The 13403-nt window shown below is 45.5% G+C and overlaps 1 protein-coding gene across 3 annotated transcripts in view; it reads left to right on the top strand.

Moving 5' to 3' along the window:
* PABIR2 (PABIR family member 2) overlaps positions 1-13403 on the top strand; it is a 156226-nt gene that overhangs the window by 138035 nt on the left and 4788 nt on the right. For all 3 annotated transcript variants that reach the window (XM_082263313.1, XM_082263314.1, XM_082263312.1), the window contains exon 9: positions 11098-11191. In XM_082263313.1, coding sequence (XP_082119439.1) covers positions 11098-11191 — 94 coding nt within the window. The remainder of the gene's footprint in view (positions 1-11097; positions 11192-13403) is intronic.

Raw genomic sequence — 13403 nt, 5'->3', positions numbered from 1 at the left:
GAGTGTGCACTTTCAGCCCATATCCATTATATAACTATAGCTTGAATATGTTTTGGTAAATACCTGAAAAAACTAAAATTGTTTCTATGTCCAAATATATATGGACCTAACTGTGTGAGTGCACAGACACACACACACACACACACACACACACACACACATATATATATTTAATTAAACATTTAAAAAAAAAAATACTGTCACCAGAGGCGGTGCAGTGTCACTATGATGGCAATGATCATATACAATGGCAGGCTGCTCTGATATCACGGTCAGTCCCGCCAGCTATTATCTCTGATCACTGCCACAGCAGAACCATGTCACTAGACCAGTGTTGCTAGTAAGTATCCCTAATCACCACCACAGCAGTCAGTGTCCTTAATCACCGCCGCACCACTCAGTGTCCCTGATTACTGCCACACCAGTCATATTGTCCTTGATCACCGACCACAATAGTCCCAGTGTCATCAGATCAATATACTCCAGCAACAGTGTCCCTGACTATCACCACACCAGCCCCAGTGTCACCAGACCAGTGTAATTTGCAGGAGTGCTCCTGATTGCTGCCACACTAATCCACAGTGTCACCAGACCAGTGTAAGCCAGCAACCGTGTTCCTGATCACTGCCAGTGCAGTTTTGCCTCTGCCTGCCTCCTTTACTAATCCTGGTCTCTTTATTGATCTCCTTTCTGCCTGTTGAACTGACCCATCTGCACATTTGGCTACATTCCTATGATAGACCAGTCCCAGCCATCACCTGCAGACAACTGCACTCCTGGAACCACAGGAACTTATTTTTTCTTCCTTTCTTTAGCCTCCCATACTTCCTGGCCAGTGAACAATGCATTCCTGGGGTCAACCCTGTCCCAATATTCTAGGTTTCCTTGGCTTAAAGGAATGGGGGCTGTTGTACCCTACTCTAAGCTATATTCCCTGACCACTTGTATAGAAGCAACCATTACAGTACATTGGTTTTGATACAATTGGTTGATTTCTGTGATACACTAGATAATCTAGTAGATAATCAGTCCAGACACGCCATACACGGGAGGAGTAGCAGGATGTTTTCTGGGGTGTAATTTCTAAGTCCTCATGCACACAGGGCGTTAGAAAAAACAAGCTGCAAAGCTAGTACCGACACCAGGAAAAAGCAGCTGTAAAAATGTGCTTTTAGTAGCTTTTTGCATTGGCCTTAATTCACATTTAGCCGCGTTTAGTGTTTTAGATCTGACTTTCAGCCCATTAATTTGAATGGAAGTCGCATCCAAGTCGGACTTGTGGTATGCAAGTTGTGCTTTGAGGAACTTGAAGGGGAATCCCAAACCAAAATAAAAAAAGACTGTGTGGTGTCCCCGCCCTTAACAGAGGGGGGGTGGGTGCTTTGACAAGGGCCTCTTCTCAACAACCCTGGGCGGTGGTTGTGGGGGTCTGCGGGCAGGGGATTTACCAGAATCTGAAAGCCACTTTTAACAAGGGGGCCCCCAGATCCTGGCCCTCCCCCAATGTGAATGAGTGGTGGGGTACATTTTGCCCCTACCCATTCACCCCCCCCCCAAAAAAGCCTTGTAGTGTATATAAAAACAAGAGATGGTTTTTGACAAGTCCTTTATTTAAAATTAAGATTGTCCCCTGCCGTAGCTCCAAAGTGTCTTTTTCTTCTCTGGTGCTGTGTTTTTCCTCTTGTCTTCTCTCTCCACTGCTGTCTTCTCCATTGCCATCTTCTCCACTGCCGACCCAGCAGGTGTTTTTTCTTTCCCTGCCTATTTTGACAGAATTCTCGCTAAAGAGTGGGGATGACCAAAGCGTCCCATTGGGGTCCCCGAGCGATTTACTAAGCGTTACCCCTATGAGGAGTCCCTTATTAAGAAGTGGACTGTTCCACCAGTGTTGGACCCTCTGATTTTAACAAGGCAACCGTGATTCCAGTTGAAGAGTCCCTGGCCTTTAAGGATCCGGCTGACAGGAAGGTGGAGGCTGTGGCCCGCAATGTGTACACTCTGGCTGGTTTGGCATTGAGGCCAGTATTCACCATTGTCCTGGTGTCGCAAACTCTGACTAATTGGGGCTAAGGTTTTACGCCGTGACCTGGAAGGAGAACAGCTCCCCCCTTCCTTTGCTGAGCTGGCGGACCAGTTTATCTGTGATGCCTCTTTGGATGCAGCTCCCCTAGTGGCTCAGCTCTCTTTTTCAGCAGTGGTCCTTTGTCTTTTGGCTTAAATGCTGGTCTGTGGATCAGACTTCTAAAAAGGCCTTGACTGATCTCCCCTTTCACAGGGATCGCCTGTTTGGGGCTACCCTGGATGACATCATTAGAGGTCTCACAGGGGGAAAGAGTACTTTTTCTTCCACAGGTTACTAAGGGCAAGAAACCTCATCCTAGACGTGGGCCCTCCTTCTCGGCTTTTAAGAAGTTTTTTTCATCCCTCAGGGTCGACTGACAGGGGCTCAAAGCCTTTCAGGGCCTCTTCTGGAGGATCCAAACGAACCTGGTCTGGCAAGCCGAGAGCAGGCTTCTCCAGACCCGCGGCCAAGGCTCCTTCAGCATGAAGGTGCGCCCTCACCTGTATCGGGGATGGGGGGGCGTCTTCATTGGTTTCCGGACCCGTGGACTTCCCTGGTACAAGACAAGTGGGTCTACGAAGTCGTTCGGTCCGGCTACAAGATCGAGTTTCAAGTTTTCACTCTTTTTTTTTTTTTTTTCTTGTCTCCATCGACATCAAGGATGCTTACCTTTACATTTCAATATGTGTTGGTCACCAGCGCTTCCTCTGCTTTGCTGTGGGAGAGGAGCATTATCTGTTTGTGGCATTACCCTTTAGTCTTGCCTCTGCTCCTCTGGTCTTCACAAAAGTGTTAGCCCCGGTGCTAGCGTTTGTTACGCCAATGGGGGATCGTGGTAGTGGGCTACTTGGACAACCTCCTTCTGCAAGCAGAGTCCCCTACTGCTCTGGTGGTAAACCAGGAAATCACCATACGAACTCTGAGGGAGTTCGGCTTGTTTCTGAATTTTCAGAAGTCTGCTCTGGTTCCGTCCACAAAGCTGGACTATCTAGTTCTAACTCTGGACTTAGCCAGAGTGCTCCTTCCTCTGGACAAACTCCAGATATTGCAGACTGTCCAGCAGATGGTCATCCCTACGAATTTGCATGCGGGGGCTGGGCCTGATGGTGTCTTCTTTCGAGGCGGTTCCATTTGCACAGTTCCATACGAGTTCCCTGCAAAGGGAGATTCTGGCAAAATGGGACAAGAATCCACAGTCTCTGGACAATCAGATCCGGATGAGCCGGGTATCCGGATGTGTCCGGCTGGGGAGGCGTCCTTGGAAAAAAATCTGCTCCGGTGATCTGGACACTTGGAAGAGTCCAGACTACCGATTAATGTCTTGGAACTCCGAGTGATCAGACTGTGCCAGGACCATTGGATGGATCGTCTTAAGGGATGTCCAGTGCTCATTCAATCAGACAATGCCACGGTCATGGCTTATGGCAATCTCCAAGGGGGCACAAAAGTGTCGTGGCGGCTCGGGAGGTAGCCGGCATTCTAAGATGGGCAGAACGGTTTGTTCCGGCCCTCTTCCTCGTATACATTCCCGAGGTAGAAAACTGGCAGGCGGATTACCTCAGTCGGCAGGCGTTGGACCAATGGGAATGGTCCCTTCATCCGGAGGTGTTTCATCCTCAATCCTCAATCTCATTCATTGCACCCCTACTTGAGCACCCCATTCATTCACTGTTGGTATATGGGTTATATCTCTGCACTTACTTTTTCATCACCTACTCTCCTTCTCTTTCTCACTTTTCAAGCTAATACCCAACCTAGCACATGTTCGGTAGAAGAGGTTCTCCCCTCCTCTTTCACTCTTCAGCACCCACTCTATCCCATAAAAACCTTTTTCCCCTTGTTTGTTTATAATTCTATGGACCTTATCCGTGCAGAATCTCCTGGCACTTTTTATCTGAATATCGCCTTAGCGAATATACTTCTGGCACCCCTTTGGGTTAACCTGTCTACATGATGTATACTACACTATATAGTTTCTTAATCTAGAAATTGATTTTCTCAATATAATGACACATTATATGATATGTGCTTATATATCTTTAGATCCCATTGGTCCCTATGTGCCTTAACAGCTTTTGGAGTACCTGTTCATGAAGTATGATCCTCACTTCACTTATGATTTTTTTCTCCCTGGTGCCCCTTTCCGTGTCGGGCATTTATCCATGCCTCAGCCCCCGGGTCAGACTCTCTCTGGGTCATCTCTGATCTCCCTCTCCAGCATTGGATTGTTTTTGACAATTGACACAATCTAAGGTAGTGTTCATCTTACCATATACCTTCCCTATTTAACCTTACCCTTTTTACTATTATACTATACTACAATCATCGTTTTATTCTTCAGATACATAATCTTTTAAGCAAGCTCCTGATGAATGGACGGAGGTCCATGAAACGCGTCGAGCCTACATTAACTCAGATGTCATATCCCTATTTTGATACTTTTTAGAGACTGCGAGCATAAGATAAATTATGATGCCCTGTTGAAATTACCTCTGAGTGATCTGTTGGATCCTTGTAATTTTGTAATGAATTGTACTCATTATGAATTGTATAAACAATCACATGTCATTTCTCTGTAATGTATCTGTTTATGTCATTTGTTATTTTTCTGTAATGTATCTGATTATGTATTTCTTCATTAAAATCATATGCCTGGTTGACCTCACTCACAGTCCCATTTTTGGTCTCTCCTTTTTTTCATCAGTTATGTATCTGGTGGGGCATCCCCGAGGTGGATCTGTTGGCGTCTCAGGTCAACAGAAAGGTGCAGAGGTTAGTGGCTCGGTCCTATGGCAGACGCCACAACCTCGCTGGTGGCCCTGTGAAGTCAGTATCCTCTGATTTATTCCTTCCCTCCTCTCAAGCTTCTGCCAAGACTTCTATGCATGATCGAGGCAGAAGAGATTCCAGTCATCTAAGTGGCTCTGGACTGGCCTCCCCAGGCTTGGTACGCCGATCTGGTGTCCCAAGGACCAATATTCAATCCTGCTTTACAGTCGCTGGCTTTGATGGCTTGGCTTTTGAACGCCAGGTGCTGATGAATAGAGGTTTATCGGAGTCTGTCATTCCAACGCTGTTAAAAGCTAGAAAAGCTACTTCTAGGAAGATCTAACATCGTACGTAGAAGACGTACATTGCGTGGTGTGAGTCTCTTGGGGTTCATCCCCGCTCCTTCTCTGTGGCTCGGAATTTGACCTTCCTTCAACGGGGTGTTGAACAGAAATTGGCCTTGAGTACCATCAAGGGCCAGGTGTCGGCTTTGGCACTTTTCTTCCAATGACCCTTGGCCACACTCGCCTGGTGCGTACCTTTGTCCAGGGTGTCCAACATTTGGTTCCTCCAGTGTGAAACGGGTAAGCTGCACACAAACCGTCTGAATACTTAACTGTGCTAAAATATACAAAAAGTGTGTGCTTTCCCTTTATAGGAGAAGTAGGGCCAAAGCTACTTCTTCTGTAGGTCACATGAGTGCAGTTCCTTCTGGACTACTGTGACCCATATTCAGCCAACAGCAGGCTAAAGCCTCCGTTGGTTGGGATCACTCAGCTGGTCCAAAGCCTGGAGAGATCCCAACTTTAATCCTGGAATCCACCAAGATGTCTGGATTGGCAGCTGGCTCAGCCTCTTGGAGCACCACTAAGGGCCCGAGCAAGACGCTCCCGCCCCCTCCACAGCCCGGTGCTCCAGGGAGTGCTGGAGGAGCAGAGCTGACAGTCACCAGCTCTCTGTTCACTGAAGACTTATTGATCAACGGTCTTTCATCACTTAGTTCTCAGTGTAGAGGCGGCAAGGGACAGATGCAGCATCAAACCAATGCCGCATCATTGTGGGTATGATTTATTTATTTTTTTAAATCCTGTACTCTTGCTTCTTTAAAAAAAAAAAAAAAAACATATGAAAGCAGCAAAATGCATTGTGCTTAAAGTGAATTATTAGGCATAGTGTGAAGAAAATCCATTTAAATAATTTTCCAAAGTCCTATTCCAGTGTTTCAAAAATCTTGTGAATGCAACCAAATGTTCTTCCTCACACGAACAGTAGCACACCACTTACCGGACTCATACAACCCTAGATCAGAAGAGATCAACCGTGCTGTAGATTATATCAGCCTCTGCATAGATGATATAAGCAATGAGGATGTACTCGACAGATGGCTCGATCAATACTCCAAAAGCACCACATGAATAAATAAGATACGAAGGCCAAGATGGTGTTGTACCGCTAGACATTTATTTTAAAACACACTGGGTGCTCACAAGGAAAACCAAACAGACGACCGCCACAAGCTCCGCCGGTGAGTGTGATGTCAAGGATGGCTCCACCCTGCGTTTTTTTTGTCATAACCGACGTTGTAAGGGAACCATCCATGTGGTGGGTGATATAATACACAGCGCAATTAACTTCTCATGAGGCAGTGTGTGCTACTGTTGGTGTGGGGAAGAAAATTTGGTTGCATTCACAAAATTTTTAAAGCACTAAATTTTGACTTTTACACTTTATATAACCTGTTCTGGACCGGAAGGATTTGCCCCTTGCAGTTTTTGTGATTCTGCGCTGCGTTACTTTAACAGACAATTGTGCGGTCGTGTGACGCAGTACTCAAATTAAATCAATGTCCTTTTTTTTCCAAATAGAGCTTTCTTTTGGTGGTATTTGATCACCCCTGCGATTTTTATTTTTTTGTGCTATAAACAAAAAAAGAGCGACAATTCTGAAAAAAAAAACACAATATTTATCGTCCATTGACAGACGCAGCCTCCATCTTCATTAGCCATTGGGTTATGCTGCCCCCTGCAGGAGTAGTTCTGGGCAGGAAAAATTTAAAATCTCCACGCCCACGGGGCATAACCCACACACCCTCTGCTCCAGCAAACCAGTTTTGTTTCTGCCGAGAGAAGGAGTAGGACTTAGGTTTCCTGCTGGGACTTCGGTCTCAGTTTTTTATTCTTTTCAGAATATTTTGTTTTATTTCTCTTTACTCACTTTGCTAGCTAATGTTCAGGGCGATCCTCCTGGTGATCTACAAGCAATGCCAGCTATGGCTTCGCACTGGATAATCTAGATGCTTATGGTCCCCCCAGCCTGGCCTACGAGCGTGAGCAGGTTTTAGTCCCGCACTAGGCTTCGCCACGATGGTGCCCCTTTCCAGATGGGGGATGAGCCTGCGAGCGGATGCCTCGCCAGGACACGACGACCTGGAATGCCCAGAGTTGCAGCGTACCCCTCGGCTGGCAGCACCCCCACTTCGGGTGGGAGTAAATGTAACCCCCCCCTTGCCCTATTGACCTCGTGGGGGGGTGGAGAATAATAGGATTTGTACCTCCTAAAAGATTCCCCTGGCCTGTCAGGTACCCGGTACTACGGGGGGCTTTGTCACTGGGGCGCCTGGCGCCCTGAGGGGGGTGGCAATAGTACCTTGTTCTTGCTGGGTCTTGTTTTAGATCCTTGATGCCTTCTTTGTGGGGGTCCCTGGCCACGTGGCACGCCATGGGCGCCGCCATCTTAAGTGTGGGCAACGTATATAATTTTCCCATTGACTTGTATGGAGCAGCCATTTTCCCTGAGCTTCCTATTAAACTGCATTGGCACCCATTTTTGTGTAGTTCTGTTGTATTTCACTAGCAGCGGACCTTTTACAACCAGGCCATGGTCACTGTGATTCTTCCTCCTGTTGCAGGCCGTACAGGAGGGTTCTCTCTGAAGGTGGTACAGTACTGGGGGGTCTCTGCGGGCATATTCCTGCACACTCTGCTGTTAGTGTATATTTAAGGGGGACTCTGCAGACCGCTGCGATCGGCAGTGGGAACCGCGATCGGCGCTTCATAAAGTGACAGCACTCCGTTTTTCTACAACTTTGAATATGGAGTCCCAGGCTGTAATTTCTCCCTCAGACCCACTCTGTCCAACTCCCGGACAGTCCGGATCACAGTCGCTGGCCGCGATTTCAGCAGCTCTAGAAAGCCTGGCGACAAAAGTTTGATTTTGTCATGAAAAAGGTTAATAGTCGTAAACGTCCACTGCCTTCTCCATCCTTGGTGGAGTCCTCTGATTCAGAGGCTGATGTGGTCGCTATGGATGCCCCCCTACCTGAAGGGTCGCTGTCCTCACAGTCAGATGGTGAAGAGGACCTGTCTTCTTCAGCTGCAGCATGGGAATGCACTTTGGTGGAAGCGCTGATTGTTTCAGTGAGGGAAACCTTAAAATTGGCTGATGAGCCCACGCCAGCAGGGACACGGGTGGCCTTTGGCTCTGGCAAGACCCAAAAGTCTGACAAGATTTTTCCCTGTCCCGAGATATTTTATGATATTGTGAATGACGCATGGCGGTACGTTAAGCACGTTTCCAGGTTGAACAAATCTACCGTTGTGCCTGTGGGAAGATTCCCCGTTTTTTACGGATCCGGTGGACAGGCGGATGGAATCCCTTTCCCGCCATCTTCATGTGTTGGCGGGTTCCATCTTGAAACCGGTATTTGTGTCTGTGTTGGTATCACAGACAGTTAAGGAATGGATTAGGGTTCTGAAAGGGAGCTAGGACCCATCCGTAGTTCCCCCAGAACTGATGGAACTTTTGGACCAGATGGCCCAGGCCCTGGTACTCCTGCGTGATGCATCCCTGGATGCGGCTCCACCTGGTGGTCAGAGTTCCGGCCCTGTGGATCAGCATCCCTGCTGCCTAGTGGGGGCGGGATCGCACCGTTGGCCCCCAGCACCAGTCCCGCGAACCGACGTACCCATACGTCTATTCGCTCAGCCTGCTGCAGTATATATGCGGCGGGCAGTCAGCAAGCGGTTAAATGGACTTTGCTCACTTTATGCTTTATAATTTACTGTATGCACATTGCAGTCTTCATATGTTTGGAATATGTTTGAAACATGCTCCATTTTGTATATTTAAATACCTTGGACTGTCTACTTACCAACAATGGGTCATTTTAGGAATATTTGTGTTGTCCTGGGGCCTCTTAGGGCCTCAAGAAATAAAATAAGAAGTCAGTAAAGCAGAACTGAATAATTTTAAAATATATATCATAGTTTGTAGATGCTATAACTTTCACACAGATTAAATATATACACTGATTTCAGTTATTTTGGCCTAAATGTATGAAGAAAAATTTTATATTTGCAAAATGTTTTAACAGAAACTAAGAAAACCTTTTTTTTTTCCATTGAAATTTTCCGTATATTTCACTTTTATAGCAAAAAATAAAAAACCTATTGGTGAATAAATACCACCAAAGAAAGCTCTGTCTCAAAAAATTATTATCATTTCATTCAGTAATTGTCATTCAAAGTGTGATATCGCTTTAAACTGAACAATGGACTGGGCAAAAAGGGAATGAAATTGTTTGGTCTTGAGGTGGTTAGGCAGTGCTGGAGGGGGACTAATGAGTAAAGCACACATTTCAGCTGTGGCAGCTTCAGGGCTCTAATGAGGAAAAGCTGCTGAGTCTCCATCCCTTTAGACGTGTTGCTATTGGGAGTATCTCACCAAGAATGACATTTTTGTTGCAGGGGATGCTAGAAATCTGACTTGTATCTTAGGTAGACTTCTGGGAAAATTGGTGAGCCAATCACACAAGCAGGAAATTATGTTTCTGGGGTGTGGTCATTATTATTATTATTATTAAGGATTTCTATAGCGCTAGCAGTTTACGCAGCGCTTTACAATATTAGAGGGAGACAGTACATATGCAATACAATAAAATACAAAAGGATTAAGAGGGCCCTGCTCAGAAGAGCTTACACTCCATGTACAGAACCGCTCCAGGTAGCCATATTGCATTGCATTTTCAGAACATTACAACAGCAGCAGATTGAAAAGGAAAGGTAATTTTTAATAACATTCAAATACAATATGATTTGTGTCGCAATTGTATACACTATATTGTTTTTTCTTTATTTTCTAATTTCTTTCCCACACAAAAGTGGAGTTACCCTTTATGAGGTGCCATGATGCCGCTTGCAGTCTCAACATAGATTTACATTGTTTTTAAAACTTAAAACATGTGTTTGCAAAGTTAAAAATAAAAAATACACAGATCCTATCCACTAAATTCTAGGATGTAGCACTGGAGAATTGTGCTGTGTGTCTTTTAATTTAAAGCCTAACTGCAGGATTTCTGTTCACTTTAAATAGTTTGTTTGGGCCAAGCTGGCCCAATTGAACTATTTCCCTTATCAAATGATGATCCACAAATATAAGACTTCCTCTGGCAGAGGTGGAGATTGTTATGTAACCTGCCTGCCTCTTCATCTCAGCCAATTCATTTAATTGCAGCCTGCAACCAGTCACCAAATCACTTAAGTGGCCCTTGCTCACTCAAAAGGTTGAGCACCCCTGGTTTAGCATCAGACAAGAAATTTTCTGAAATGCCACCAGAATGCAGTTCAGCATACTGTGTGTAGCTGATGCTGTATGACAAAGCACTCCAAGCAGCAGCATCAATAAGTAAAGGAATTTGTTTGTTTGGGCCAGCATTGCCAAATAATCTATTTTAAAGTGACAGAAAACCTGGAATTAGGCTGTAAAACCGATCTCAAACCAAGATGCAGTAAGTCAACTGCATCCCATAATTGTTTTTGTTTTTTTAGGCCTCATGCACACAGGGCTCTTTGGAGTGAATGGCAATAGTATGAATTGAGAGAGATGTGGTGTGGATTTGGAGCGATGTTGAAGTGTAGCCATCAAGGCTAATACACTGGTGCCATGCTGTAAAAAGGCAGCTGCAGGATGCTGAACAACAGAAAGAGGCAAGATGAGGCAAGATCTTGCAGGGCATTGTTGAGCATATGACAACTGGTTGCCACTCCACCCAGAAGCATTGTCAAAGGCCTGTTGAATTGACTGTTTTAGAAATACAAAAATCTGATTCTAAATGGATTTTACTATAGCCTGCTTACTTTGATTCCTGATTACCAAATTGTTGCCAGGAATTTTCTCTATTTTTCCTGTAGAAAGATAAAAAAACATATTGATTTGTTTATGTAAACCTCTGGACTTTGAATAAACCAGTTTTATATTTACATTTTCAGTTGAAATGGAAATGGAAACCCAACCAAAGAGGCTGTTTCAAGGAACAACAAACATGCTGTCCCCAGACATGACTCACCTGTCAGATTACAGTTGGTAAGATGGTATAAGCATTTGTCTTGGACTGATGATAACCACTGCTTGGTGTCTCAGGAAATGTTTGTCCTAGCACATGTGCCCCTTCCATCTGCTGTCCAGCCCCCCCCCCCCCCCCCGCAGCGCTTTTAACTTCCCTCCCCTCTCCTGCCAGCATCTGCTGCAGGCACACAGGGTGTTTCAGGATAAAGAGTGGGGGAAGAGGCCAGTAAATATGTAATTTACTGGCCCCTTCCTTTCTTGAATGAACACAGTGAATGTTTACTATGCTTCAGTTTGTAAATGAGCAGGAAGCCTCAGAGCGCTTCCTATTTATTCATCTGTACTGCTGAGGCTGCAGAGAAAGGAACTGATAAATCTTGTCCTCAGTCACTTTCGACCTGCCAGATAGGCTTTATGGGGCCCCGTGATTTCTAACAGCAACCCTGCTTGCCTGACCTGGTATAATGTGATCCCCAACTATTATTCATCTCTGGTCAGAACACACAGAAAGTTTAATATGCTAGAATTTGCACACTCCTTCTAATCTGTCTGCGCCTACAAACCCATATGAGTTATCAGTAAGGGTCCATTTACACTATTGCATTGCAGTAATGTACATTACGTTCATTAATGCGCTGCAGTGTTTTTCATTCTATACTGCATTTCATAGGACCTTCACAACCTACCTGCAGCAGGTACGATTTCAGCAACACATGTTAACATGTAATCTAGTGCATGTTAATCAGGACTTGAGTCCTGTGGGAACACATTGGAACAGCGTTCTGTACTTTCTACAGCAGAAACGCTGTTTCCGTTAGCAGCTAGTTCCCCCCCGACACAAACTCAGCGCCTGGTGCCATCTCCTGCTCTGGGATGGAGGTTCGGCAAGCCCAGATTGCAGGTTCCCGACCCGCTATCCCCGAGCACAGTGTGAGGAAAGGAGCCGCACTAGAGGAAGCAGAGCCGATGCTTCCTGTATAGTGCCGCTTCCTGTAACAGGCGGAGTGAGACCAAATGCACTCCACCTGTGACAGGAGCAAAACTGAAAGAATCAGCTCTGCAGATGAAAGAGGGAGGTAGAGAGAGAGGAGGGAAGGAGAGGGAGAAAGAGAGAGAGATGAGGGAAGGAGATCTAGAAGGAGAGAGAGGGGTAGGAAGAGAGAAAGAGAGATGAGAAAGATATATATATATATATATATATATATATATATATATATATATATATATATATATACAGTGGGTACGGAAAGTATTCAGACCCCCTTAAATTTCTCACTTTTTGTTATATTGCAGCCATTTGCTAAAATCATTTAAGTTCATTCTTCTTCCTCATGAATGTACACATAGCACCCCATACTGACAGAAAAACACAGAATTGTTGACATTGTTGCAGATTTATTAAAAAAGAAAAACTGAAATATCACATGGTCCTAAGTATTCAGACCCTTTGCTCAGTATTTAGTAGAAGCCCCCTTTTGATCTAATACAGCCAGGAGTCTTTTTGGGAAAGATGCAACAAGTCTTTCACACCTGGATTTGGGGATCCTCTGTCATTCCTCCTTGCAGATCCTCTCCAGTTCTGTCAGGTTGGATGGTAAACGTTGGTGGACAGCCATTTTTAGGTCTCTCCAGAGATGCTCAATTGGGTTTAAGTCGGGGCTCTGGCTGGGCCATTCAAGAACAGTCACGGAGTTGTTGTGAAGCCACTCCTTCGTTATTTTAGCTGTGTGCTTAGGGTCATTGTCTTGTTGGAAGGTAAACCTTCGGCCCAGTCTGAGGTCCAGAGCACTCTGGAGAAGGTTTTTGTCCAGGATATCCCTGTACTTGGCCGCATTCATCTTTCCCTCGATTGCAACCAGTCGTCCTGTCCCTTCAGCTGAAAAACACCCCCACAGCATGATGTTGCCACCACCATGCTTCACTGTTGGGACTGTATTGGACAGGTGATGAGCAGTGCCTGGTTTTCTCCACACATAGCGCTTAGAATTAAGGCCAAAAAGTTCTATTTTGGTCTCATCAGACCAGAGAATCTTATTTCTCACCATCTTGGAGTCCTTCGGGTTTTTTTTAGCAAACTCCATGCGGAATTTCATGTGTCTTACACTGAGGAGAGGCTTCCGTCGGGCCACTCTGCCATAAAGCCCCGACTGGTGGAGGGCTGCAGTGATGGTTGACTTTCTACAACTTTCTCCCATCTCCTGACTGCATCTCTGGAGCTCAGCCACAGTGA

The sequence above is a fragment of the Pelophylax lessonae genome, assembly GCF_965119305.1.
Source record: "Pelophylax lessonae genome assembly, chromosome: 7".
NCBI lineage: Eukaryota > Metazoa > Chordata > Amphibia > Anura > Ranidae > Pelophylax > Pelophylax lessonae.
This window is presented reverse-complemented; position numbering and strand designations above follow the sequence as displayed.